The following is a 25,922-nucleotide window of genomic DNA, read 5'->3' as shown; positions in this document are numbered from 1 at the left end:
ACTGTTACAGATGTAACTATAGTTGTTGGATTTCTGGTTTGGCTCCCTAAACAAGTGAGTCACAAAGTGGGATCTAGGGACCCCCAGGGGTCCTTGATGGGTCTCTGGGGAGTTGCCAGTAAAATGGGGAATAATTTAATCTCACCATTGTTATGCTGTAACATAATGATTGCTGAGGCCGATTGTGTTTAAATGTTACAGAGGCCTCCGGTAGAGAAGAAAGCTGCAGCGGAGAGCTGTGGTACAGTTGATTCTCCAAAAAGCCAGCTCTCCAGCTTCACGTCTTGCTCGTCCTCCCAAAGCTCCCACACCCAGAAGGCTAAGGTGCTGGATGCCCACATTCCCAGTCTGAAGAGGAGAAGACTGAGTGAGTATATTTTATAGATACATTTCAATTCTACTAGCTGTTCCACCCACAGCACGGATAACGACATACAGATATACATATACTCAAGTTGGAGTGCTGTTACTTTGCTTAGATTTTAGAGAGAACATTGTTCCATATGATCTTTCCTATGTAATGCTAAAAGTATGAGAGGACAGAGTTCAAACTAAACTACGCCCACAAAATTTGTACTGTATGTTACAGATATGATGTAAAATATAACAAAGCTACTGAAAAAGCACAAGTGCTCAAGTGCTGTTCTGTGGCTGGTCTGTAGAGGACTGCAGGTGGAAAAAAAAAAAAAAATCATTAATTCATTTGTTCCCTCTTGGCTCGTCTTTGTTGTCAGATGAACAGCCAGGAGCAGATGGGATGGCCAGGCTTTGTATAGAGTATGAGGCTGAGATGCAGGGCAGCCAGAAGAGACCAGTCGGCCTGCTGGATGCCCTGGAGCACAGTGACCAACACAACGGAGAGGATGAGGATTTTGTGGGAGAGGAGAAGGTATGGTTTTATAAAAGTCACCTTGTTGTCGTCTTTAAAGGAATAGTTCACCCAAAAATGAAAATTCTGTCATTATCTACTCACCCCCATGCCAGTAGAAAATCAGGTAAAGTTTGTTAGTCCATACAATAGTCCCAGAGCTTGCCAGCTGAAGTACTTTGCGGTGGTCTCCAAAACAACTGCAGTTGCAGGAGACCTGTCTTCACAGTTCAAAAAATAACGGAAGATAACCATAAAATGGCTCCATGCAGCTCTTCCAGGATAATCCAAGTCTCTTGAAGCCAACAGATCCCAAAGTGACTTGAAAAGGCCGACATTTACACCATTATTTAGCTAAAATCGCCACTCTGGCTGTTGTTTTCAAAATACGTCACGTTTGCACGCACCCCGGCCTCGATAGGTAAGACTAGCTCCAATTACCAGAAACAAGACTTCCGGTTTGGCCGTTTAGCCTTCAAAATAAAAGCGCAAGATTTTAAATGGGTACAAATACTGTTTTAAACCAATTACTTTGGATTTAATCATCAAATTCAATAAGTGAGCACCCCTATTAATGTTTGATGTCATAATAATAATGAAAAATGCCATAATATGTGCCATTTTAACTATAAATGCTGCATGTATAACACTGTGCAGAATACATACAGAACAGAGACTAAAGTGGACATCAAACATTAATATGGGTACTCACTTATCGAATTGGACAGGTCTCCAGCAACTGCAGTTGTTTTGGAGACCGCCGCAACGTACTTCAGCTGGGACTGGACCATGGACTAACAAACCTTACCCGATTTTCTTCTGGCATGGGGGTGAGTAGATAATGACTGTATTTTCATTTTTCTGTTAACTATTCCTTTAAGGAATCAGGAATTTTGTGTTGACTCATGTAAACGTCAAGTACGGGTGAGAGGTGAGTAGGGGAGAGTGGGGCAAATTGTCATGTGGGTAAGTTCTCTCAGTGGCTTTATTTCTGAAACTAAATATTTTAGAGCCAAAAGCCCAATTTAAGGTAGAATAAATACCCTTGATGTTTCTTATAAAAGTGATAAATGAAATGCATAGCTGTCAGTATCAAGCGTCACTATGATAATGTTTTGCAAAAAAAAGCCTGCGCCTGCTAGGTGAATGTGAAATTTATAGCCTATGCACTTTACTGTTAAAAAAAAAAGTAACCTCATGGATATATACAGTGTATAGGCCTATTTATGCTGTAGGCTAAGTTGAAAAGTTTCAGCTATATGTCCATACCAGATAAAGACCCACAGACCCAGTCTCCTGCCTCATTCCTATGGGCCAGAGCACAATACAGACCTATTTTTCCATCAAGAAGGCTGAAGAGAATAGTGTATTTTTTCCCACTGTGCAGCCAAGGGCATCACACGGCAAATTCAGGTCATGCATTCAGTCAGTCAGTCAGTCAGTCAGTCAGTCAGGTAACGCTTAGTGAGATGTCGCTTCGTGAGATGGCCTCTAGAGGTCGTCTTTGACTAAGAGATGGCCTCTCACCTATGGGGTATTGCTCTCGTCATCAGCATCAGGCTTCCAGGGCTTTAGCTGGGAATGTTTTTTGACTAGCCCCGAGTCTCTTGGCAGAGGAAACAAATCTAGGCTATATCCAGGGGGTCATTGGTCCGGAACGCACCAGTACATCGTTCCAGGAGTGAATTTGACGACGTAACACGCGTTCCGGTTCTGAAAAAATAAATACAGAGCAGTACTGGTAGTTGTACCTGTTTTAGGAGCTTAAACTACTGGCTTGGTTCGTTTTATGACCAAAATTTCTGGCTGGGCGGTGTGTGGACCTTCGGGCCAATCGCAGTGCTTAAAAACGGAAAATTCCACTCAACCGGGATGTCGCGCCACCTTTAACAAACGCACAATCAAATGACAAGCACAGACAGTTTAATCTGAGCTGCGGAGCTGACAAGTTGTGTTGTGAAAATGTCCAGAAAGAAGAAACTAGACAGTCTTTCATTTTTTCAGTGATAAAACAATGTGTTAATTTAAGTTGTTTCTATGAAGTAGCACCGTTATGAGCGAAGCTGGGCTACTGTATTTCTGCCTCTCCCACCATGTTGACATTCCAAAACAGCCCAATTGACAGAAATCTATCTGTTAATAATTCTGTTTGTTTTCGGACGGATCAGTGTGGCCGCAGCTAGTGACATTCAACACACGCGCCGTGGGCCTGTACAGGATCTGTACTTTTGCCACAACTTTACACAGGACTCCACTGAGATATTAATCCAGGCAGGGATCCGCGTTACCACACTGTGTGTACAATTTAATTTTGAGATATAAATCGCGCACAATTTTAAAATGAAGGGTGTGTGACGGTGTATATTTGTAATTAGGACCTATATGTGTAACACATTAAATGAAAGGCCTATAGTGGTTTTTTTTAACTCTATTGTCCACGGGCCGTGCGTGAAACACTGGATGATGTGAATATTCATTTGGATGCAGAACTCCACTCCATGTGTGTATGGTAATACTGTCCAGTGATATAGGCACCTATTAAAAAAACGAACCTGGTTAAGATGCCTAGCTTACTCCCATATTAAACAGGTTACTATGGCATGGAAACAACGCTTGGAAACAATGCTCTTTCACTCATGGATCTTCTGCCAATGCTTACCTCTCACATTTTGTCTAAGTGATTTTTTTCCCCAACTTTTCCTTCTTCCTTTCCATGCTCTCTAAGGCAGCTACTTCCATTTGGCTACTTTTTTTATATATATATATATAAATCACAAGTTTCACAATCACAAGTTTAATTATTAAATTAATGAGAAACTTGCTTATCTTAAAATCTTGCTTATAGTAGGATATACTGTACATTTGAGTGTTTGAGTGTCAGATTCTGCTCCATTGCTGCAGAGGAGGTCAGTTAAGTCTGGGTTCAGAGTACACACTGACGGCCTTTAACTTAATATCTCTCATTGACTACGTTTACATGCACACTAAAAGCTGTTTCACACCAGTGCGACACGAAAATGCGGGATGGATTTGCGGAATATTCGTGCAGGAATTTTCCGCATGTGAAGCTTACACACCGGGTCCGGTGCGACATTTTCGCATTCTAGTGTTCCAATTTCGCACCAACAGAAAAAATAAATCCTGTTTATTATCTGAGAGAAAATGGACATAGAAAGTAGCAGTCACAACAACGTTATCTTCATTCTTTTAAACAGTAAAAAGAGGAGAAAGTGTTGGGCCCATCCTATTTTGGAAAGGCGGACGGAACACAGAGAGTTTATAGGCTCGTCCAGGAGCCTGTAACTATCATAATGAAATATGTAGGCTGTAACACAAAGGTCATTCAATAATCAAACTTTCTCCATGATTCAGCAACAACAGTGCTCACACATAAAGCCTATAAGTGATTATTTATTATACTTATGGAATCAGTATGTATTTTTTTTATAGTTATGGCTCTTGTAGCCTAAATAAAAGTTTAAAATGGTATAATATCATCGGGGTGTTCAGGACTATTCATTAGTCCATGATGAATATTTATAATTGAAACCAAACGAATATAGAAAAGAAAGAAGGAGACCATGGAGAGACAGATCACACGCTTTTGTCTGGACTACAGGCTTCTGCGGCCAAGCAAAGACCAACAGACCGCATCAGTAACCTAATGTTGCCTATAGGGGAAAAACACCACAGCCCTACCTCAAAACTTCATCTTTGGAAAAAAAACATTGCAACAAAATCAGCATCTGTGTATGAATTTCTAAAATACAATATATACGGGGAAACGGAGGCGTAGCCATTACTTCAATATATTAAATATTACAGGCACATTGCCAAACGTGCTTGAGCAACAAAACGGCACAAAGAACTGAGCAATTAAATGATAAAACAATAACGAACTATAAGGTATTTAAAAAAAACATGACAGGCTCTTTCAATCATCGTGAATTTACTGCATGGAATCCGTGGAATGCGCCATGACGCAGCGCTCAGCTCACGTTTCCTACAGCCTACCTTACAGTGTTATATAGTGTTAAATCATAGGAAATAACCAGTATGGATAACATTTGCTAAATGTGAAATATTTGTAGATATATAATGAGCTCTGTCCATCCCCATTTGGGGATGTCCCGTTGAAATACAGAAGCACAATATTGCGCAATTAATCATTCTGTTTATCCACAGACAGAATATCTCACGTTTCATGTCCAGGAGCTCTGTGTCTCATCACACTGTTGTTCTAAAGGTATGCAATCATATGTGTGAAATTACTTTACATGGAGTCTTGATGGCGCTGAGTTGGTCAGTGGAAGAAAGGAGGAGAAGGAGAGGGAGAGACTTCACATCTGTCTACCAACACCCTGAAGCCCGTCATACTGGTGTAATTTGTGGGTATGTTGCAGGGAGAAAATTGAAAAAATTTATTTTGGTACAATACTCGTTTTTTAGAATTCTGAAAAGGCCTTTAAAGCGAGACCATAGTATTTCCAGTGTTTCAGAAATTGAAATTGAAAATCTCAACGCCACCCCATGGCCTTTCTAGTGTTAACAGAAAAAAAATACACCAAAATACTGATATTACAATGGTTAAAAAGCCTATGCAGAGTGGATTTAACACGACGCGGGGCCAATCGACCCTGAGCAACGACTTGCAGTGTGTTTGAGGTGAAACCAGTTGCTGTTCTGGCTACAGCTGTGGAGAAAATAGATCATAGGTTACATATGTTGTCTGTGAAGCGCTACCATACTCTCAGTTTGGCAGGCGATAATTTAATTTGTGCCTATATATCTATATTAGCCTTCCTAGTCCACTGTATGAGTGAACGTGGATCAGAGTGTGCCTCTGCCTCACCTGTGCGTAAAGGCGCACGGCCTAACCATCATTCCCGTACCCAAGCCTTTTAGCGATCGAAAGCCACACATATTTATTTCAGCCTGGGACAATGTTTGAAAATGTGACATCATAGAAAGCAAAAGATTTAATTGGTCAAGTGTATATTTTCGCAGACAGAATGCCGCAGGAGACAAAGTGGTTCCGATTTTTTTTTCTTGCCGCACGAAAGTTCCACCCTGGTGTGCAAGCTTCCATTATAACCCACAAAATCATTTTTTGTAAATCTCCGTGCGAATAATCCACACCGAAATTCGCACTCGTTGTGAAAGAGCTTTAACAATGTGATTGGGGCCAATAATTGTGTGATTGCTGAGTCAGCTGCACTGCTGCTCTCTTACACATGCAGCTCTTGTGCTTTTTTCACATATTTTCATACCGTTTTCCTCTTAGTATTATTACATTTTACTACATTTCTAACAGTATTAGTTATCACTTTCTTACTTTCTGTATTTTGTACTGAATATACAGTATACCTACTCTTCATACTCCTACTCTTCATACTATTCACACTCCTACTCCTCATACTCTTCATACTCCTATTCTTCATACTCTTCATGCTCCTACTCTTCATACTCTTCATACTCCTATTCTTCATACTCTTCATACTCCTACTCTTCATACTATTTACACTCCTACTTTTCATACTTGTCAAAGTCTTACTCTTCATACTCTTTCAGACTCTTCATACTCCTACTCTTCATACTCTTACTCTTCATACTCCTACTCTTCAGACTCTTCATACTCCTACTCTTCATACTTTTCATACTCCTACTCTTCAGACTCTTCATACCCCTACTCTTCATACTATTCATATCTTCATACTATTCATATTCCTACTCTTCATACTATTCATACTCCTACTCTTCATACTATTCATACTCCTCATGCCTTCCAGCTTTTACACATAAGCCTAACCCTTTCTTACTTTTGTACTTGTTACTAGGGGTGTAACGGTACACAAAAATCACGGTTCGGTACGTACCTCGGTTTTGAAGTCACGGTTCGGTTCATTTTCGGTACAGTAAGGGGAAAAAATGCAAAACATAAAATTGCTTGTCGTTTATTATTAACTTTTGTAAACATCAACAGTTTATAAAAAATTTTTATAAAATTTTAAATGAAACATAATAAAAAATAAAATATATAAAAATAAAATGGAATAAAAAATAGAATACTGCTGCAAACTACTACTAATAAGTTCTCCAATAAATAAAATATTCTCAAATAAATTAAACAAAATATGAAATATAATAAGAAATATATAAAATATAATAAAAAATATAAATAACTATAATAATCTTTTCTTTTTTTAGGAAATGAACTTTTCCACATTGACTAAAGTGCAGCATTTGTTATTGCTTTGGCCCGATCTGAATTACCAGCGAAAGGCTGTTTAAATGACGAAGGGAGCAGCGTTTGCACTACGCTCGTTTTTTTCCTTGCAGCAGTGATATTCACATTCGCGTGGTGCCGTTTCAAATGAGTTATCAAGTTTTGACGTGTTGCCAGAAACATACCCGATCACTACTGAACAAAGGAGACCTTAACGGTAAGGGAGGGTCTTCAAGCTCTGGCTTATCGTTTGCATTGGCCATGACGTTCGCTAGCCAGAGGCTAGGCTAGGCTAAGCTAAGCGTGCTGTCTGTGTAGTGCGCTCAAAGTGCGAGGCGGAGACTAAACAAACGTCCGGTCCGCCACTTAATATGTTCGTGTGGGAACTCTGATTTGAAGTATGTTCCGCACGCAAAACAAGCCTACTAAGATTGCATTCGGTACACATCTGCACCGTACCGAAAGTCCTGTACCGAAACGGTCCGGTACGAATACGTGTACCGTTACACCCCTACTTGTTACTATTATAAAATTTTAGTACATTTCTAACATTATTACTTATCACTTCGACACTCATGACAGCTCCTTCACAGAAGTGTTTTAAACTGCCACATTTCCCACATTTTTAACATACACACATTATACTTTGCTTCAGCTGCTTCAATTTGAACAGATGATTCACAGTCAGTCATGTTCAAAAACATACACACAATTACAGTCACGCACACACATGGACACACGCATGGATACATGCACACATACACACACGGGCACACATACACAAACACACACATGCACATACCCACACGGACACGCCCACACACACGTGCCTACACACATCACATATGCTAGGTATTTGTTATTATGGGCTGTCACAAGCAACAGTTTGCACTCTCAGCAATCACACGCATTTTCTCCAGAAAATGCACCATTCTAGTTAGAGTAAGGCATTACTGCGATTAAGATGTTTACATGACTCGTCAATTCCTTTGAATCCCGTTTACATGCTACTTGTGGTTATTCGATTATTTGCAGAATTGTGGGTAGTTTCTAAATCCTGTCTGCCACTTTATACTTCTGTTGTCCCGCCATCAGCAAATTCTACCACAACAAGTGACAACTGTGCTGTGCTCCCATTTGCGCAACTTGGTCAGAGTGGAAGAAATGCGATTAAGCTGTATACATGCCTTCATAATGTGATAAAAATCGCAGTACTCCACATATCTTACTGCGGCAATGACCATAATCGCATTAACATAATCAGAGTATGGTGTTTACATGGGCTCCACCTTACTCGCATTACTGCCTTAATTGCATTATAATTGGATTTTTGGTGTATATGTAAATGTAGCCATTTACATCCTATTTGTTGTTGTTGCCAACAAGTTAAGCTAAGGTCAGGAGAATGTCATCTGGTGAATCACTCTGAAAGAGCTTTTTTAAGATAATGCGACACTAAACAAATAATGTAGAATTCTTAGTCACTCTGGTGATGTTTGTCAGTAAAAAAAATACTGTACTGTTAGCAATTTAGCTTTATTTCCCTGATGACTTTCTTCAAAGCTACCTCTAGATGAATCCATATCATAAATTACAGAATTTTTTAGACCACAGCACATGAATGGTAAAGTATGTTTTTTTTTTTTATTACATGTATGTAATGTGTATAATGAGTATAATATACGTTTGTATGATTGTGCTTCCTCCTCCTGTAGGCAAACCGTTTATCCACACTCTCTCTTCAATATGACAAGCGGGTAGATGAGGAATTACGAGGAGGAAAACGTAAAATCAAATTGGTCCAAGAACGGGTATGTTTTATGTTAAAGAAGTCTATTTCATTTATTTATTCATTTATTTGTTTGTTTTGTTTTTGGAGTTTTATATTTTGGTACTGATGCCTATGTTTCTGCATTGCAAACTTGCATTTAATTGAAAACTTGTTTTGTTAATTTGGTTGTTGGGAGTCCAATACTGTTTCTGAATTTTGCTGAGTTGACCTTAATGAGCTATGGGCATTAATAGAGCCAGCAGTCTTCCGTTTTTTATAGTTGATTGTTTGATCATACTGTATGTATGTTTTTTCTTTTCTTTTTTTTTCCTTTTATTTGACAGCACTTTGTACTTTAGTGAAAACTGTTATATAACAGCAGTGGTTCTTAAAATTATTATGATGGTTTCCCTTTCATGTTCAAATTCCTTGGAGACTGAATTAAGTCCAGCATTCCTTGACAACTCACGTTAAATATGACTGAATTGCTATTTTTTATAGGTAAGACCCACTTCTACTGTGCATTACACCTGAACGGTTTATTTTTCTCAGTCCCTCTTGAAGAAAGTCACCGTTTCAGAGGATGTGGCCGAGGAAGGTAAAGCAGCCAAAGCGAAGAAGTTCCTGGCAGAGATGAAGAAGTCATTGAGCCAGGTCAACTTTGAACGAATCGTGCAAGCTCTGCAAACATACAAGAAGACGGACAACCTTGATGTCCTGTTGACTGAGGCAGCTGACCTCTTAACTGCAGATGCCAATACTCACAGCCTTCTCCGTGGTAAGTGATCTGCTATCTGCTTTTCTTGTGTGCCTTGTGTGTCCAGCACATATGTGTGACTACAGTGTAACTCATATGCACATACATTTTTTGTGTTGGCTGTTTTTTCTATCAGTGTGCTGTCCATTGTGATAGACAGCAGGCTGCTTACTGTCATATATTGGCTGATCCACCACAAGTGTTGTTTAAATTTTAGTAACTTTAATCAGTATGTCATGGAGCCCCGGAATGGCTGTCCTGTAGGGGGAAAAAATTTATTTTATGGTACTGACTCATGGGCATGATATGTTATTCACATCATGTATTCATGTCACAATAAATAAAATATGCACTCTGGTTGCACAGACAGCATGCATATATAATATATTCATACGTTAACCCTCCTATTATGTTAAAATTAACAAACGCCTTTATATTTGGGGTCAAATTGACCCCAGAAATTTAAACCTAGAAAACATTATTGTAATTGAAATTGTTACCCAAGTTTACACTTCAGAACATCAGCAATCAACACATAGCAGTTAGTCAATAATGAAAAAACACCAATAAAAAGTAAATTAGTCACCTCTTCACCTCGTCACGTCTTTCAAAGAGCTGTGACAGGACCTCATTGGCAGACAATCTTCAGGTGAGAAAAAACTCAAAAGAGAAATGGTTTAGAGGGCTGTGCGCGTGCGTCTTATGTTATGGGCCCTAAAGCATGGGAACATTTTTGAAAGATCAAAAAATTGCATGGGAACGTTCCCTTGGTATCAGTCAAACAAAGAGAAAGAAAATATGTGTAAAACTTTTATATTTTCTCTGGTTTCGTAAGGCTACTGTGTTTGAGGTCAAAATGAAATGACAAAATGATGGGTAGAGCCCATCATTATGCCTCATCGTTATGAAATTAATTGTGATACCTTGCTGTACCTGCCATGCTAGTGTTTATCAAAATTTCCCCACCCAGATTTTTCCCTTTTTGACAGGCAACCTTTTCTATCCTCTAGGCTACTCCCCCTCTCTCCATAACAGAGACAATAATATATACAGATAGATATACACCCTTCAAAAGTTGATTACATATTGATTACAATTAATTCGAATAATTGCAGTAAACAAATGAAACCATGGTTGAGACGACTGGTAGCCTCTATCTCACACACCAGTGGTATTGTTAGTGTTTCTCAAAATTAAGACCACATTTCCCATAAACCCAGTTGCTTCCTGTCCCCCCTCCCCCTCCCTGGGGTCTTTTTCTTTACTGAAGAGAATAAACATGTTGGAAGTGATTTTTTCATCGGCCTGTCACTCCTTCCACCATCTTAATTCAATTTAAATTTCATTGGAATTTAGTCTATAATTACATTGTGTGTGTGTACTGTGTGTAGCCCATTTGACCCGCAAAGTTGATGTGATAGTCCCATTACAGTCATAATCATATTTTTGGTTGTTTTTGTCTATATCAGGCAAAAGAGTGCATTCAAAATTTATATAAAAAATAGTTTTGCTTCAGAATCGTGAGAGAGAATCGTGATCTCAATTCTAAGCAAGAAAATTGAGATTCTCATTTTATCCAGAATCGTGCAGCCCTATGTCAAAATGTTACACATACCAACTTTAAACTGAATAAATTTGTGCAATCAAGTAAATTCAGCTCATCAAGGTGAGTGGGTGAAATCGGTGTGAAACCTGCTAATAAGCTAAATCAAGCACAAGCTTTAAAAACATGTATATTTCATTGTTATACATGTCAACTTGTTCACACAAAGTTGTGCGCATAAAATAATGAAAGTGAGAGCATGAACTAACCAAAGCGAGGGAACCAGGTCTAATTATTATTATTATATTAATTATAATATACAGTATTTGTCATGTACAGGCCACTGTAAGCTGTGCCAGATACCTGTTCCTTGGTCACTGATAGAGGCTGATAAAAGTCATAGATTACTTAAAGCTCCTTTATTTCAGTAGTGACTTGAGTGGCTCACATTGAATTGAAATAGAAGTGGGATAATGTGTTGCTATTTTATGCCTGACGAGATGCTTGGGAGGGTACAAAGGGCCTTATTGAGTGCTCTTAAAACAGCACGGTAAAATATTATAGCGTGCAAGCTTTATTTTTTCTTATTTAACCTTTCCTTAGCTCAGCATCTGGACAATATTTCTTTTACTTCTAAATGTTCTATTTGCAGTTTGTCGCCAGTTGATCTCTCGCCTAATGCAGCCAGTATGTTACAGGCTTCTACCAGTTCATACGACCACATCACAAAAAGACATTTGATGAGAAATGCCAGGAGCTGACTGGCCAAGGCTGTGGATATAAACTTGATCACTCGCTCTCCAAGGAGGAGAAGGAAGCACTGATGCTGCAGAGCGGTATGCAAAACTTCCACTTTCACATTTGTCAATAGACCCTTTTCACACTTCCAGGTTCTACGCAACGGAAGTCGTCACAGTTGGTAAACACCACAGCGGCGTTTATCAATGAGAATAATAGACACACCGAGTGTTTTCGTCTTTACTGCGATATCTACCAGATCTTTCAACTAAAGACATTGTTCTTTTGGTGGACTAGTTTTCGATCACACGAAGCTTGACAAAGCTACAAGCTCTTTTTTGAGAATTACATCCATACCTAGGTAAACGATCTCTTGTCTAGTTACCCAACGTTTGTTAATAACGTTACCAGGATACGCAGGTCGAAGGTAACGTAGCTAGTAAAGTATTCTTCATTCTCTTTCAGTCATATGTTAGCATTATGTCATTTAACTTTAATAACATGTTTGTGTGATGGTGTGTCTATTATTCTTATTGATAAATGCTGCTACTGCTGCGGTGTTTCCCAACTGTGACGACTTCTGTTGCATAGAACCCGGAAGTGGGAAAAGGGTCTATAGGCTTTACTCTTGTTAAAAATGTGTCCGAGCGGACATCATTGATCTTTGTAAAGCATTGAAATTTTCCAGTATTACGTTCTCAAAGTGGGGTCCAGGAACCTCGAAGAAGTTCCAGGGTCCCCAGTAAAATGAGAAATAGTTTAATTTCACTAATTCAATTAAGCCATAGGACTCCATCTGTTTATTTTCCTAAAGCTACAGACAGAAAACCTGGTGTGGCTATAGACTTTTCAGATGGCAGCTCTTCATGCAGTCAGCTGAATACCCTGCAACTCAACAAGGGAGGACATCACCTAAACCACCGTGGCTTAAGGGAGCCTCAGGCTGGTAGGAGACTACATTCTTTTTTTACCCTTGATGTTGAATACATTTGGCTGAGGCTTAATGCCACAGTATACTTGATGCAGAAAAAATTTCGGTAGGTTCATATGGACAAAACGCCACCTTTTTTACGGAAAAACCAAAGCATCACATTTGCTCCGGTGTGAACTGGCTTCCTGGCTGAACTAGTTGAATTCTTCACACACCAGCCCCCCAACTGTGACATGGGAACTGGAAAAGCGTCTCCATTTCCATCGCCTTTGTTTACATCTCTATGCTAACATCTTGTGGTCACCCATCAAACAGCTTCTAAATTCTCATATTCTCTCTGCCGCCTTTGTTGCTCTTTCACACAGCCATTGTTGTTGTTCTGAGGTTTGGTCACTGCTAGGTTGTGTCTTCAATCTTTATTTATTTATACTCCACTGGTGTGCAGTGTCAATAAATGAACAATACCAGTAAGCGTACATGTGGTGGCATGTTCAACGCTGTTTCTATTTTGGGCAAATAGAAATAGAGACCGCTGCCTTTAAGTGCATCACAGTCACTTGAATGAATGCTCATGCAACATGAATGAATTTTCAGTAAATTCCAGCATTTATTTTTGGTGTGAACCAGGTTCCATAGGAACAGTTCAGCCTGCTCCAAAGAATGAAATCCATGCAACCTTTGTAACTGATGTGAAAAAAGCCATCGGAGCGGAGAAATCCAGCCAACTCTTCCTAGCTATTCAGAACTACAAGAAGACAGAGAATTATGAAAACCTGGTTGCCACAGTGGTGAGCTTGCTAACAGAGAAAGATGAGGACATCCGTCTTTTAGTCAGTAAGTTCCTTTTTTTTTATCATCGAGCATATTTTTTGTAATGAAAAACGCCTCTATGTAATGTTTATAGGTTTGAATGAGATTTTATTGTCATCCGTTTTCATGCTTCTTCTTTCATCCTTTCCTCTCCAGGATTTGGCATGTTCATTCGCCCTCACCATAAGAAGCAGTACAAAGACATGTTGGATGCTTTGACAGGTGGATCAGTTCCCACTGCCGACGCTCTTGCTGTGAATGCAGACCAGCCAAGACAAGGTGAATTTAGAGTACATTTAGAATAGTGTGAACAACCATTTCTTTCCAATGCCTAGGGTGTACAGGGTTAAACAAGGATTGGAAACTAGATAACAGCTTTCTGCATGTTGTAAATAACTTTTCATATGATCTTATAGTATCTGCACATGCTAATGGAAATGTCTATTTTACATGGAAATAACATGTAAACATCCATGAGACATGACAATTCTTTTGTGCATTTTGCAGCTTCAACATCAGCTTCTCTGAAGACACAAAGCAAGATTTCCACTTTTTTCTCAGGCAGCCAACGGAAATAAGATCCGTGTTAAAGTAACATTGTATATAGATGTTGTGAACTACTTGTGTTTTGCACTACTTAAGGGAATCCTAGGGGTAGAAAGAATTCCTTTCACATAATGCATCTTAAATCTGAGATCAGGACAGCAGCCTGAAAGATGACGAAGTTCACACTGAATAATGAAGCAGAGTGGATTCCTATTATGAATATCAGGCAAACTTTTAAGGTCTTGTATTTTAACAGAAAATAAATCATACTGTGCATACTGTATATGAAAATGTTATCAATGACAATAAAAATGTAATTCATAATGCATAATGAAGCAAATGTTTTATGTTTTTTCCTCATTTAATTTGAAGAGATGTACACATGGCTTCATTTTTTCTTTCCTAATTTAAACAATGTTGTATTGTGTCCATAATGTTGCCTGCTAATACGAAGGTTATGCACAGTTTTTTTGACAGGGACTGTTATAAAGTCATATAAAAAAGGCACAGAAGTGTTACAGTCCCACTTCACTCTTCATTTTTTCTGGACAAACTGCTGTTTTTACAACTTGCCATCAAATCAGCAGACCCTGTATTTTCTAAACTAATTTTGAATATTGCTGGAAAAAACCCCATTGCTAAACAATGTGAGACTGGCAACTGTGTAACCAAAAGGCTAAAATGCTGGACATGAATTGGATTCCTTGGGCCTCATGCATGAATGTGTTCTTAAATTTGTTAAAGTAAAAACTTTTGGGGACACTAGAGTTGACCTCCAGCTCAGTGAGCAGCGGTGTATTAAGAAATGTATTAAGCATAAATTTTAAAAAAGCCTGTTTAAACATTACATTCTGGGGCATATATTTTTGTAATTCCTCTCACACAGCCGCGAGAGGGTGCACATGACCCCAAAACGTGGATTGTAGCTTTAATTCTTGGACACATGCCCATCAAAATGTAGGAGATTGTCATATTTAGGTCAGAAATTGACCCAATATCGTAGAAAGGACAGCTGTATCCCAACTCGCACCAGGGTGAGATACAACAGGAATAAGCCCTGGTTCACAGCAAAACTCAGTTACGCTTGGAAAAGGAGGAGCTGGTTTCGCATACGCAAAGTGGTTGCATTGCAAACAGCATTGTTCACATACTCGTCTGTATACTTTTTGTCCAACTGGAGGTTTTTGGGGGGGGGGGGGTAATATGTATGATCACGTTTAAAATTTGAATAATTTATCATGTGTGGCTTTCATGTAGCCTATCAGTCTAAGTTACAACATGAAAACCCCAACAGTCTTTGTCTCAAATCTCTGTATTTCAGATTAACCTGGAGTATATTAGAGGTAATGGCAGAATATTGCGTAGGCTCAATAATTGTCCTAATTTCATATCAAAAGTCAGATTAGTGTGCTTAGTATGCAGGCCCATCATACTTGCAAACCTACTCATTCAATGTTGGCCTATGATCAAGAGGTCAACATCGCTTGGGAAAAATGTGAGATGCATAAATCCCTCCCTCACTGTGAAAATGTTGGTGCTTACCACATGCCTCAAAATCCTGTACGCATCTTGCGATTTAGCATGATTAGATCAATAAGACGCCACATTATGGATCAATACTACCACAGAATCACTGCAGTTCTTTAAAATGTAGAATTGTCTCCCTCCATTGCAGTTGCACTCCAGTACTGACATTATTGCACATTTTCCCACTATTAATTCAAAACACTGGTTCTTCTGTAGATCAGGTCCAGGTCAAGATGCACAAATTTTTTTTTTACCTTTTACCACTTGATGTGCATTTTTGCTTTCACTTGAATAATTACTATATACACTGTGTAGTGCTTCATAAGATTATGTGATGGCTCCCATTGTGACGTAACAAGAAAACAAAAAATGCACACCAATGAGGGAGGTGCTGGCTATAAGAACATACTGAAGCCAAAGTAGGAAGATAACCACACACTCAAGCCGATGCCATCAAATGTTTTAATCGAACAAGTGTCACATTCTGGTTCAGATTTTACCTACCATAGGATAGGAGGGAGTCAGACTGTAAGACATCAGACAGATTGGCAAGAAACTGGAGTACAACTCGAGTCGTACTGCCTCCAAATGGCCAAATCAAGTCAGCTTCAGAGACTTTTGAAGAAGTCTTCTGATTGCAGTAGTCAACAGGTGCTGAAAGGAAGCCCAATCTGCCTGACAAGCAAATGGTACTGATGGCATTCCTCCAATTGACATTTGGTAGAAAGGGTTTTGTCCCAGGTTTTCCTTTGTATATGGATTGGTGCTGAGAAGCCATGACCAGTTTTGGAAACGCAAAACATTCCATTAGCAGCATCTATGTATGTATGTATGTATATATATATATATGTATGTATGTATATATATATGTATGTATATATATATATATATATATATATATATATATACTGAACAAAAATATAAATGCAACACTTTTGTTTTTGCTCCCATTTTTCATGAGTTGAAATAAAAGATCTAAGACTTTTTCTATGCACACAAAAGGCTTATTTCTCTCAAATTCTGTTCACAAATTTGTTTAAATCTGTGTTAGTGAGCACTTCTCCTTTGCCAAGATAATCCATCCACCTGACAGGTGTGGCATATCAAGATGCTGATTAAACAGCATGATTATTGGACAGGTGTGCCTTGGGCTGGTCACAATAAAAGGCCACTCTAAAATGTGCAGTTTTTATCACACAACACAATGCCACAGATGTCGCAAGTTTTAAGGGAGTGTGCAATTGGCATGCTGACTGCAGGAATGTCCACCAGAGCTCATGTTGCAGCATGATGATGCACGGCCCCATGTTGCAACGATCTGTACACAATTCCTGGAAGCTGAAAACATCCCAGTTCTTGCACGGCCTGCATACTCACCAGACATGTCACCCATTGAGCATGTTTGGGATGTTCTGGATCGGCGTGTACGACAGCGTGTTCCAATTCCTGCCAATATCTGACAACTTCACACAGCCATTGAAGAGGAGTGGACCAACACTCCACAGGCCACAATCAACAACCTGATCAACTCTATGCGAAGGAGATGTGTCGCACTGCAAATGGTGGATACTGACTGGTTTTCAAAAAATGCATATCTGTAGCCCTAGTCATGTGAGATCCATAATTCAGTGCCTAATAAATGTCTTTTTTCAAGATAAAACTGCACATTTTAGAGTGGCCTTTTATTGTGACCAGCCCAAGGCACACCTGTGCAATAATCATGCTGTTTAATCAGCATCTTGATATGCCACACATGTCAGGTGGATGGATTATCTTGGCAAAGGAGAAGTGCTCACTAACACAGATTTAAACAAATTTGTGAAAAAAAATTGAGAGAAATAAGCCTTTTGTGTGCATAGAAAAAGTCTTAGATCTTTTATTTCAACTTATGAAAAATGGGAGCAAATGGGATTTTGTTGACGTCACACAGCTGTTGCGGCGCCATCTTGAGGACCAATTTGAAACAACAAGATGCCCTCTATTTGCTGGACAATTGGCTGCAATAATGCCAAAGGGAGATCGGGGCTGACTTTTTACAACATCCCAAAAAATCCTGACCGACGGAACAAGTGGCTAGCTGCCATTAAACGAGACAAGTGGACACCAACTGAACACTCCAGACTGTGCAGTGAGCACTTCATCACCAGTAAGTTAGCAGCAGTTGAGTGTCAACTGCCAATAATGTCGCCACTTGTAGCAAACTGGTTAGGGGGTAATTGTAGCAATCAGATTGCTACAATTACCCCCTAACCACCTGCATGTAACAGACCGTGGTCAGCACCAGTGAGCACCACGGACAGCGCCTATCGGCGTGGTGCTGTCCATGGCCTGTTACATGCAGGTGTTTCTCTCCAGATTTAAATGTAATGAAAAACGTAGCCTACATCATGGTGGCCTATGAATGCATTTCTTACAGTTAAGTGTAGCCTAAATATTACAAGTTACAACATAATATGGCTTGCCAAAATTGATTACTTTAGATAACCTACTGTATAATCTTGACAGGATTGTAGTGATATTTTTGTGTGTTTCAGGCAAAAAATGCGAAAACCCTCTATACCCCGACTTCGTGCCATGTCTCTTCTCTTACCTGTCAGCTGAACACCACCAAAAGAGGATCAACAGCTATAAGAAGTTTGAGGTTACACAAGGAATAAAGAGAAAGAGATGTGCTGCCCAAGAAAGTGCCAGGGCTGTAGCATCTTTAGACCCCACTAGTGCTGATCCACAGCACTCCACTGCAGAGGAGGTGGGTGGACATTCTGAGCACAGCTACAGCAAAACAACACCTGCCATTGGAGGTGAACCATGTTCCAGTGAAGGCTGTCAGATCGTGGTGAAGAGGTTGACACAGGAGTGCAGCAGACTTGAAGGAGAAGTGAAACATCTCAGGGACAGGGTGGACAAGTTATCCTTCAATAAGGACGCCTTCAAGGACAACGATGAGATGGTGCAGGGTCTCACTGGCCTTCCATCATATGCCAAGATGATGGTTGTGTTCATCTTCCTTGCAGGATTCCTAAAAGCAGGACCTGGACTCTCTCCTTTTCACAGCTTTTTAATTACCCTCATGAGAATGAGGCTGAAGCCCAGCAACATGAGAGCCCGTGCCCAGACATATTCCCAGTATAAGCATCACAACACTGTGAAATATTTGATATCAATTACACCTCAAGGAGTTGTATCGTATGTGTCTAGGGGATGGGGAGGACGAACAAGTGATAGGTATCTCACTGAAAACTGTGGGTACTTAGAAAAACTGTCACCTGGAGATTTGGTTCTTGCAGATCGTGGGTTCAACCTGGAGGATGCTGTTGGTCTGTACAGTGCACACCTGAAAATACCTGCCTTTACCAAAGGAAAACAGCAACTACATCCAACTGAGCTTGAAACGACAAGGGGGCTGGCTGCTGTGAGAATACATGTTGAACGTGTCATTGGACTGGTGAGAAACAAATACACTCTATATATCTTACAAAGCACCATACCCATCTCTCTCTGCCAGGCAGCAATCCCAGCACAGCCTACACCTCTTGACAAGATGGTAAAAGTTTGCTGCGCTCTGTGCAACATTTGTCCATCTGTTGTACCATCACAGTAATCTGTGTCATACTCGTTGGTTTAAGGGACTTTAGACACAAACCCACAGAATGTACTTGATTTGAATTTCTGCACTAATTGTAATAAAACACTGGGTTGAGAACACTACATTTTCTTCCAAGTTTGTTACTCTTTGCCCATACTTTTTGAAAGACATGCCAGAAAAATGTTTTATTTCATCCAATAAATAGCTAATAACTTAGACATTTGTAACATGCATACCTCTAAAATGACAAATGATCATTTATTCTAATAACACATAAAACAATCATTACCTTAAGGTGTACTATTTATAAATAGAAATACAAAATAGGCTAAAGTAAAAACACAGTGACATCACATTACTAAGCAGTTTGATGTCAGATAACAATATTTGTTTACTATTAACCAAAGTCAAAAGTGGTGAAGTAAAAACATGAATAGTCTTTACAGCTAGACCCAACATACTGTAGTTAACTAGCTATATTGCTATATTAGCAATGGTGAAATGGATCTAAGTTTCCTTTGACTGCTGTCGGCACTCCATGCACTTCCATGTCTTTGGTACCCTGGTCAGCCGAAGGCAAGACTTGTGGAATTGCTTCCGCCTACACTGTCCCGATGTGCAGAAAACTGCATCTTCAGAGTCACCAGGTTTACCACAGTAACATCCAGCTTCTTGTGGCTGCTCTGTGGCTGTGGTTCCAGCTGTGAGTGTGTGCCGTGGTGCTGTGTACCATTTCCCTAGCAGCTCTGGTAGTACCCTGGTCTTAATGAATTCTGCCACTTTGAGGCAAGAGTCATTGAAGAAGACAGGATCATACTGGATACGCCATATGCCATCGGGTGATGCTCCAATCCAGGGGAGTTTAGGGTTGATGATGAGCCCAGACACCTCAACCAGGAAATCCTCATGGTGACCTGCCATCATCTCTGTGAAGTCTCTCCTGGCTGCTGCCTCATTGACTTCTCCCCATCTGGAAAAGCAGTATTACTAAGCACTCATAATGGTAGTACTAACAATATTACCAACACTCAACACATTTCCCTTCCTAATACTGTACATTGACATGTAAACAATGCAGAGAAGTTGATTGCTTTTATGTTCAGCGTTTGATTCATCAAGCAGTTGAATTTAAGCTATTTTGTCTGTTAAAAAAAACAAGCACATATCTTGTCTTCAATTCAATTCAATGAAGCATTGTCACATGGTTATCAATTAAATTACCTAATTCCACTAACTTTACTTAACATTACTTAAATACAACAAGGTAATAAAATGACCTATCGTAAAAGTTTGTATAGCAGCAGAAGACAGCAGAGTTATCAGGTTACTGTTTACAAATCCTGTTACTAACAGGCGAGTTTGGAGCAAATTGTGGTATGTTAAGTTTCACTTTTGTTTTCACAGCAGGAGACTGTAGAATTCAGTACAATGCTGCTGGTCTGCGCATCTCCACATGACAACCACACATGAGCCTGTATGAGAAACACTGCATCTCACAGCCAAAGACGCCCTCTACTGGCCATCTGATGACACGCTGATGGGTGGCTGACACAGTTGATGTGACAGTCCCAAATCAGTCACCATCACATTTTGTGTTGTGTTTCTGTCTGTATCAGGCAAAAGAGTGCAATAAAAATTTCTCTTAAAAATTGTTTTCCCTAAGAATCATGAGAGAGAATCGTGATCTCAGTTCTAAGCAAGAAAATTGAGATTCTCATTTTATCCAGAATCGTGCAGCCCTAAAGCCACGTGAAGATTTTAAGACTCCTAAATCATGATAAACTAGTTCTGTGGCTTCATAACTGTCTACATGAAATAAAAAGGTGAGCTCTCTCAATATGACATTTTCACCATCTAAAACACAGGTTCAGTTAATTGTCTTTTAAAACCTTAATAGCTAAAAAATCACACAGAATATTGTGAACGGTCTTGAGACTTATATTCTCTTGAGTTAAGTGAAAACGCTGGCCTATCTATAGTCCATGTACCTGGTCGCTTCACTGGATGCCTGAGAGGACTGAGGGTAGTAAATCCTTTTGATCAAGGATACAGGTTTGTCTGCTCTGGCTGCCTCGTAGAATGTTGATGCTGTCACTCTACCAGCCCTCTGCTCAAACCAAATCCTAGACTTAGCTTGCTCCCTGGTCACTTCCTCAACTACCAAACACTGGAAAAGAATGAAGTTGGACTTATGATTGAACCGGCTCAGTTAAATTAAACCAAGTGGTAAACTGTAACTAAAATGTAGCGCAGGATTCAACTGAGTATATTACATCTAAAAAACCTGATTAATATGAATCACTGTCATACATTTAGAGTGTTTTTAATGTGCAATAATACATTTACAATGTCAGATTGTGTTGACAAGCATTAATTTATAGCACAGTGACTAAGAGACAAGAGAAATCATTCTCAGTGGGGCTCCATTCATTCAGCAATCAGAAATTTAACTACACTCACTACACTTAACAACAGTTGCTTCTAACTCCATTTCAAAAGCAACATGACTCTAGCAGAGTGCTTTACCACAGATTGCTGAGGGTTAATTACTTATGTCTGTCTTTGTGAAGTTAGATGTGTAGTTACATGTTTGATTGCTGAATGGAGTCCTGCCAAGAATGAAACCACAGTATCTCCATCTCCAAAGCTAGGCCAATCCAAAGGCTCCACACATACCTGATTCTGTGTTACAATAAGGTCATCAAAGACCACGGCGCTTTCAACCAGCAGTGGCGGGAGGTACATCTTCAGCCTGCTGCTGGAGTACAACGCTGACAGTGGAGATGGGAAGTCGAGCCGTGTCATCAATGGAGTATACCTTTTGAGTGACCCTCAATAACAGAAAGGATGGCACTTTTCTTGGGCTTGGACTCCAGAGCTTCACTCAGATGCAGCATCTCAAAAAATGTCTTGCACTCTTCCTCTGACGGTGTAAAGTCGGGAACAGAATTACGGACCTTCTGCAGCTCATGGTGAAAATCAATGTCACTTATCTCTGCATAGGGCACTCCCCGAACACAATGCGTACTTGGCTGGGCCCAAGCACAGGCTCTCTGGGTACAAGTCTGTCCATCTTTAATCTCCACAGCGGCCAATACAGCATACATTAGAGCTGCTGCATGAGAACATACTTCTCCCAAGCCTGCCATACAGGTGCAATGAGCCATAAGTACTGTCCCATCCTCCTGTACAGTTATCCAGGGGTGTGTTGGGGACACACTGAGGCTCTGTGAGTGATTCACCTGTAAAACACCAAGAAGAGAATGAGATTAGTGGACCCTACATGGGGCCTACTGTGGTGTATTAATTAGATACAGAATAAACAAATCAGTATTACCTACAAATCTTGAGAAGGTGATACTAAAACCCATTTTATACTCAGTAAATTACCTTATTTTTTAATTGTCACATTACCGATACTGATAATGATAGCTAACGTTAGCTGTCAAAGAAAGTAACTCGGGTAACAAGGTAACGTTAATGCTAACATAAATAAAGCAGTGAATAAAACAACCTAACGCTAATGTTAGCTAACCTAATTCACTGTGAATGTTACTGGCTACTGTAAAAGATTATTATTCACTCACCCTTCCCATAATCAGGAACATATTTTTCATTTCGAGATGGTAAACTTTGGGGTCGTTAACCCATCCTGCTTTGAAATAACGATAGGCCTCGGTGCTCTTGAAAGCCTTGAGAGACTGCCCAGAGTAAGGAGAGGGATTCTCCACAAGGTAAATGTAAATGTCAGCAAAAGACAAGGCAGGGAGGTTTTTAGCGTGTCTAACCGGTGTGAACAACTCAGGAGGAAGTAGATAAGGGTCACAACCAATAGTGTTGATTTTTGTGAGGTATCGCTGCCTCTCTTGTTCCGTGAGATGTGCGATCTTGCTAGCCATTTTCACGGGGAAAACGACAGCGGCGCTGTGCTGCGTCCGGTCCTCAAGATGGCGGCCACAACAAAAACGTCACGTGACTGAAACCCATGAATACTTGTACAGGATGTCCGAAAGTCTGAGTGTACTGTAAGTTGTGTCATCTGTTTTGTTTGTAGATACTGAAAAATGTCAATAAACTGAAAAAAAGAAAAAGAAAGAATAACTCAATAGGTAAGGTCACAGTAATTTGGGGATGACTACTGGTGCTTTTAGAATTTTCTGAGAAATTATCATTAGTAATGTGGATATAAGTATGCCATTTCCAATATACAATATTTCCATTATAACTGAATCAACCCAGGCCGACCATGTGGCCGACAGACGCCGTGACTTCTTCGCTGGTACTGCGCTTCCGAGCAATACGCCACCGGTATTGGCATACTTGTCTTTAACTACGTTTTAAAGTTTACTTGTGCATAGAAGATGTAGTGCTCCAGTGCCGCGCAAGTAGGCAAGTGAAGGATTACGTGCATCCGTTTGGGTAAGTGAAATTCGACGTCGTTTTTTCGTTATAGAGCTCTCCGATTTTAATAGGGGGAATTCTAAATGGAGCAGGACAGGAGCCTTTGGGAGACAACAACCGGTGGTGCAGCTTCATCCACCTGTGACCTCTGTGCAGCTACATCTGGTGGTGCAGCTTCATCCATCTCTGATCTCTGGCCAGCTAGATCCGGTGGTGTTGCAGGTGCAGTGTTGTTCACTGTGAGAGCTTGCTGTCTCTTTGTCCTCCGGTTAAACCGTTCAGTGTGCGTTGCTTTGACTTCTGTGTGCCCGAGGTGTAATGAAGGTACCCAGTCAGGATGACACTGTAGCATTTCATAGGCTGGTTTGCCTGAAAAAACACACAGAATTTCTTTGATTAGTTATGTAGCTATGCAGCCAGCTAGTTGTGCAAAATTAGCTGTGTAGCAACAACCCAACAACAAACAACACAGCTTGGCTACCCTACGCCATGTATGCGGAGTTAGCGGTAACCACATAACAGTTAAATGTGTTTTGATTATAACTTACCTGTGTGAAAATGCCGTGAACACACGAACATGTGTCGGGAAATGTTGCTGAAGGGGATGTTTGTTCGTTTTACAGCTGCTACCCATGCCATGCGACGCCTCTTTGTTAACTCGGCGACCTGAGTTCCATTGTTTTGCTTCCAAGCTGGAAAGCTGAAAAATCGTAACTCCATTAGTGATCCGTTTCCCACCGCTCAGAATGACCTACCAACACGATGTGCGCATGTGCACTGCGAGGCGAAAAAAATATTCCAGAGGACACGCCCATAATTTTAAACTACCCGGGATTTTCATGGTGGAGAGAGCGGTCTTCTACAGGTAAATTAAATGAAATTAGATTAGATTAAAATGTTATCTCTAAAATTAGCAAGAAAAAATGAAAATTTCTTATTTTTCAGGTGTTTCGAATAGCTTATGACAATCAAACTAGCTGTTTGGGTGCATGGAAATAACGTGTTTTGTGACTTTTTTTTGCTATGAAGACAGTTCCTAAAGTTACATTTTCTTATCTAGTTTAGCTAGTATCTAGCACTCTATGGATATGCGAAAGTGGCGCAGTTCAGATACAGTTAATATGCTCGACAAAGACATTGCTAGAATAGCATTTAAGCCAAAATCGCTAGCTAGCCTACTATACAGAGACTGTGTAGAAAAACATTAAGAAATTATGCACGTCAAATCAAGCACACCCTTCCCATTAATTTGTGGTGAGGTGAGTCATTCATAATGTGCATGAACAGGGTGATGAGGGTTTTTTTCTGGGCTGAACAAAGAGCAAAATTATTGTTAACTCTGTTTTATATGTAAGGGATAATGCCCGACTCCGCGGAGGCAACAGTCTTCCACTGCGTGTCGGACGGTTCTGGCCTCCCCATCGTCCATTAATTCCTGATAATGGACACCTCGAAGGGCATTATTCCGCTTATACCATGGTCACTTGCCAAAGAAAAAAAAATTAAGACCATTAATTTATATTTTCATGCGTTTTGTAATCAAAATCTAAAGTTTTTCACAAGCCATAACTCAGTTTCCCTGGTAACACCTGAGGGTTTGACTAATACCTGGAACAATCATTACCATTCCATAAGGTTCTTATGCAATGGAAACGTTGTTCACTACTCCAGTAAATAGGACGAACCTTAGATACGACTTGGCAACGGGAGATATTTCTAGTCCGCTCAGCTCATAGAACCCTTTGGCTCAGCTATGAGCCAGAAAGCTAACGTTATGCTAGCAAGATTCAAAGTCAATAACATTGCGTACGGTTGACAAACAGTAATATAATTTGACAGTATGTTTAACAACAAGACTAGCTAGCTATCCAGCCATGTCATTGTCCCCAAATCAATATCAAGATTTTCACGAACAAATGATAGGCCATAGGGTTAGGGTTAGGGTTAGTGTACTATCGGCCGCAGCTTTGACTGCGTCCCTGTTGCTATGGTTACTCATTTTAGATACAGGCTGATACCTGATACTACGTAGCCAGCGCATTAATTTAGAATGGTGAACAGACAGTTTCACTGGAACTACTTAGTTAGATTAGGTTGATTATATAAAATATTTTGAACTAGTACTCTGTCTTCTATCTTCTATTGAGAAATGTCTGACCACTATTATTCTCCTCAGGTGCAGTGCGACATTTGTCTCCGATGGGCACATCATGACTGT

At 40.0% G+C, this 25,922-nt stretch overlaps 1 protein-coding gene across 3 annotated transcripts in view; it reads left to right on the top strand.

Annotated features, from left to right (window-relative positions):
• Positions 1-14,965, top strand: part of rtel1 (regulator of telomere elongation helicase 1) — a 42,694-nt gene extending 27,729 nt beyond the window's left edge. The window contains exons 24-33 of one of the 3 annotated variants that reach the window (XM_078288235.1): positions 202-367; positions 735-889; positions 8,849-8,905; positions 9,430-9,643; positions 11,864-12,001; positions 12,718-12,849; positions 13,462-13,668; positions 13,801-13,923; positions 14,152-14,614; positions 14,656-14,965. In XM_078288235.1, the coding sequence (XP_078144361.1) occupies positions 202-367; positions 735-889; positions 8,849-8,905; positions 9,430-9,643; positions 11,864-12,001; positions 12,718-12,849; positions 13,462-13,668; positions 13,801-13,923; positions 14,152-14,222 (1,263 nt within the window). In that variant the 3' untranslated portion in view covers positions 14,223-14,614; positions 14,656-14,965. Of the gene's footprint in view, positions 1-201; positions 368-734; positions 890-8,809; positions 8,906-9,417; positions 9,644-11,863; positions 12,002-12,717; positions 12,850-13,461; positions 13,669-13,800; positions 13,924-14,151; positions 14,615-14,655 lie in introns of all 3 variants that reach the window. The other 2 variants (XM_078288234.1, XM_078288233.1) reach the window with 2 other exon arrangements.
• The last annotated feature ends 10,957 nt before the right edge of the window (positions 14,966-25,922 follow it).

Source organism: Centroberyx gerrardi, chromosome 14 (genome assembly GCF_048128805.1).
Source record: "Centroberyx gerrardi isolate f3 chromosome 14, fCenGer3.hap1.cur.20231027, whole genome shotgun sequence".
Classification (NCBI taxonomy): domain Eukaryota; kingdom Metazoa; phylum Chordata; class Actinopteri; order Beryciformes; family Berycidae; genus Centroberyx; species Centroberyx gerrardi.
This window is presented reverse-complemented; position numbering and strand designations above follow the sequence as displayed.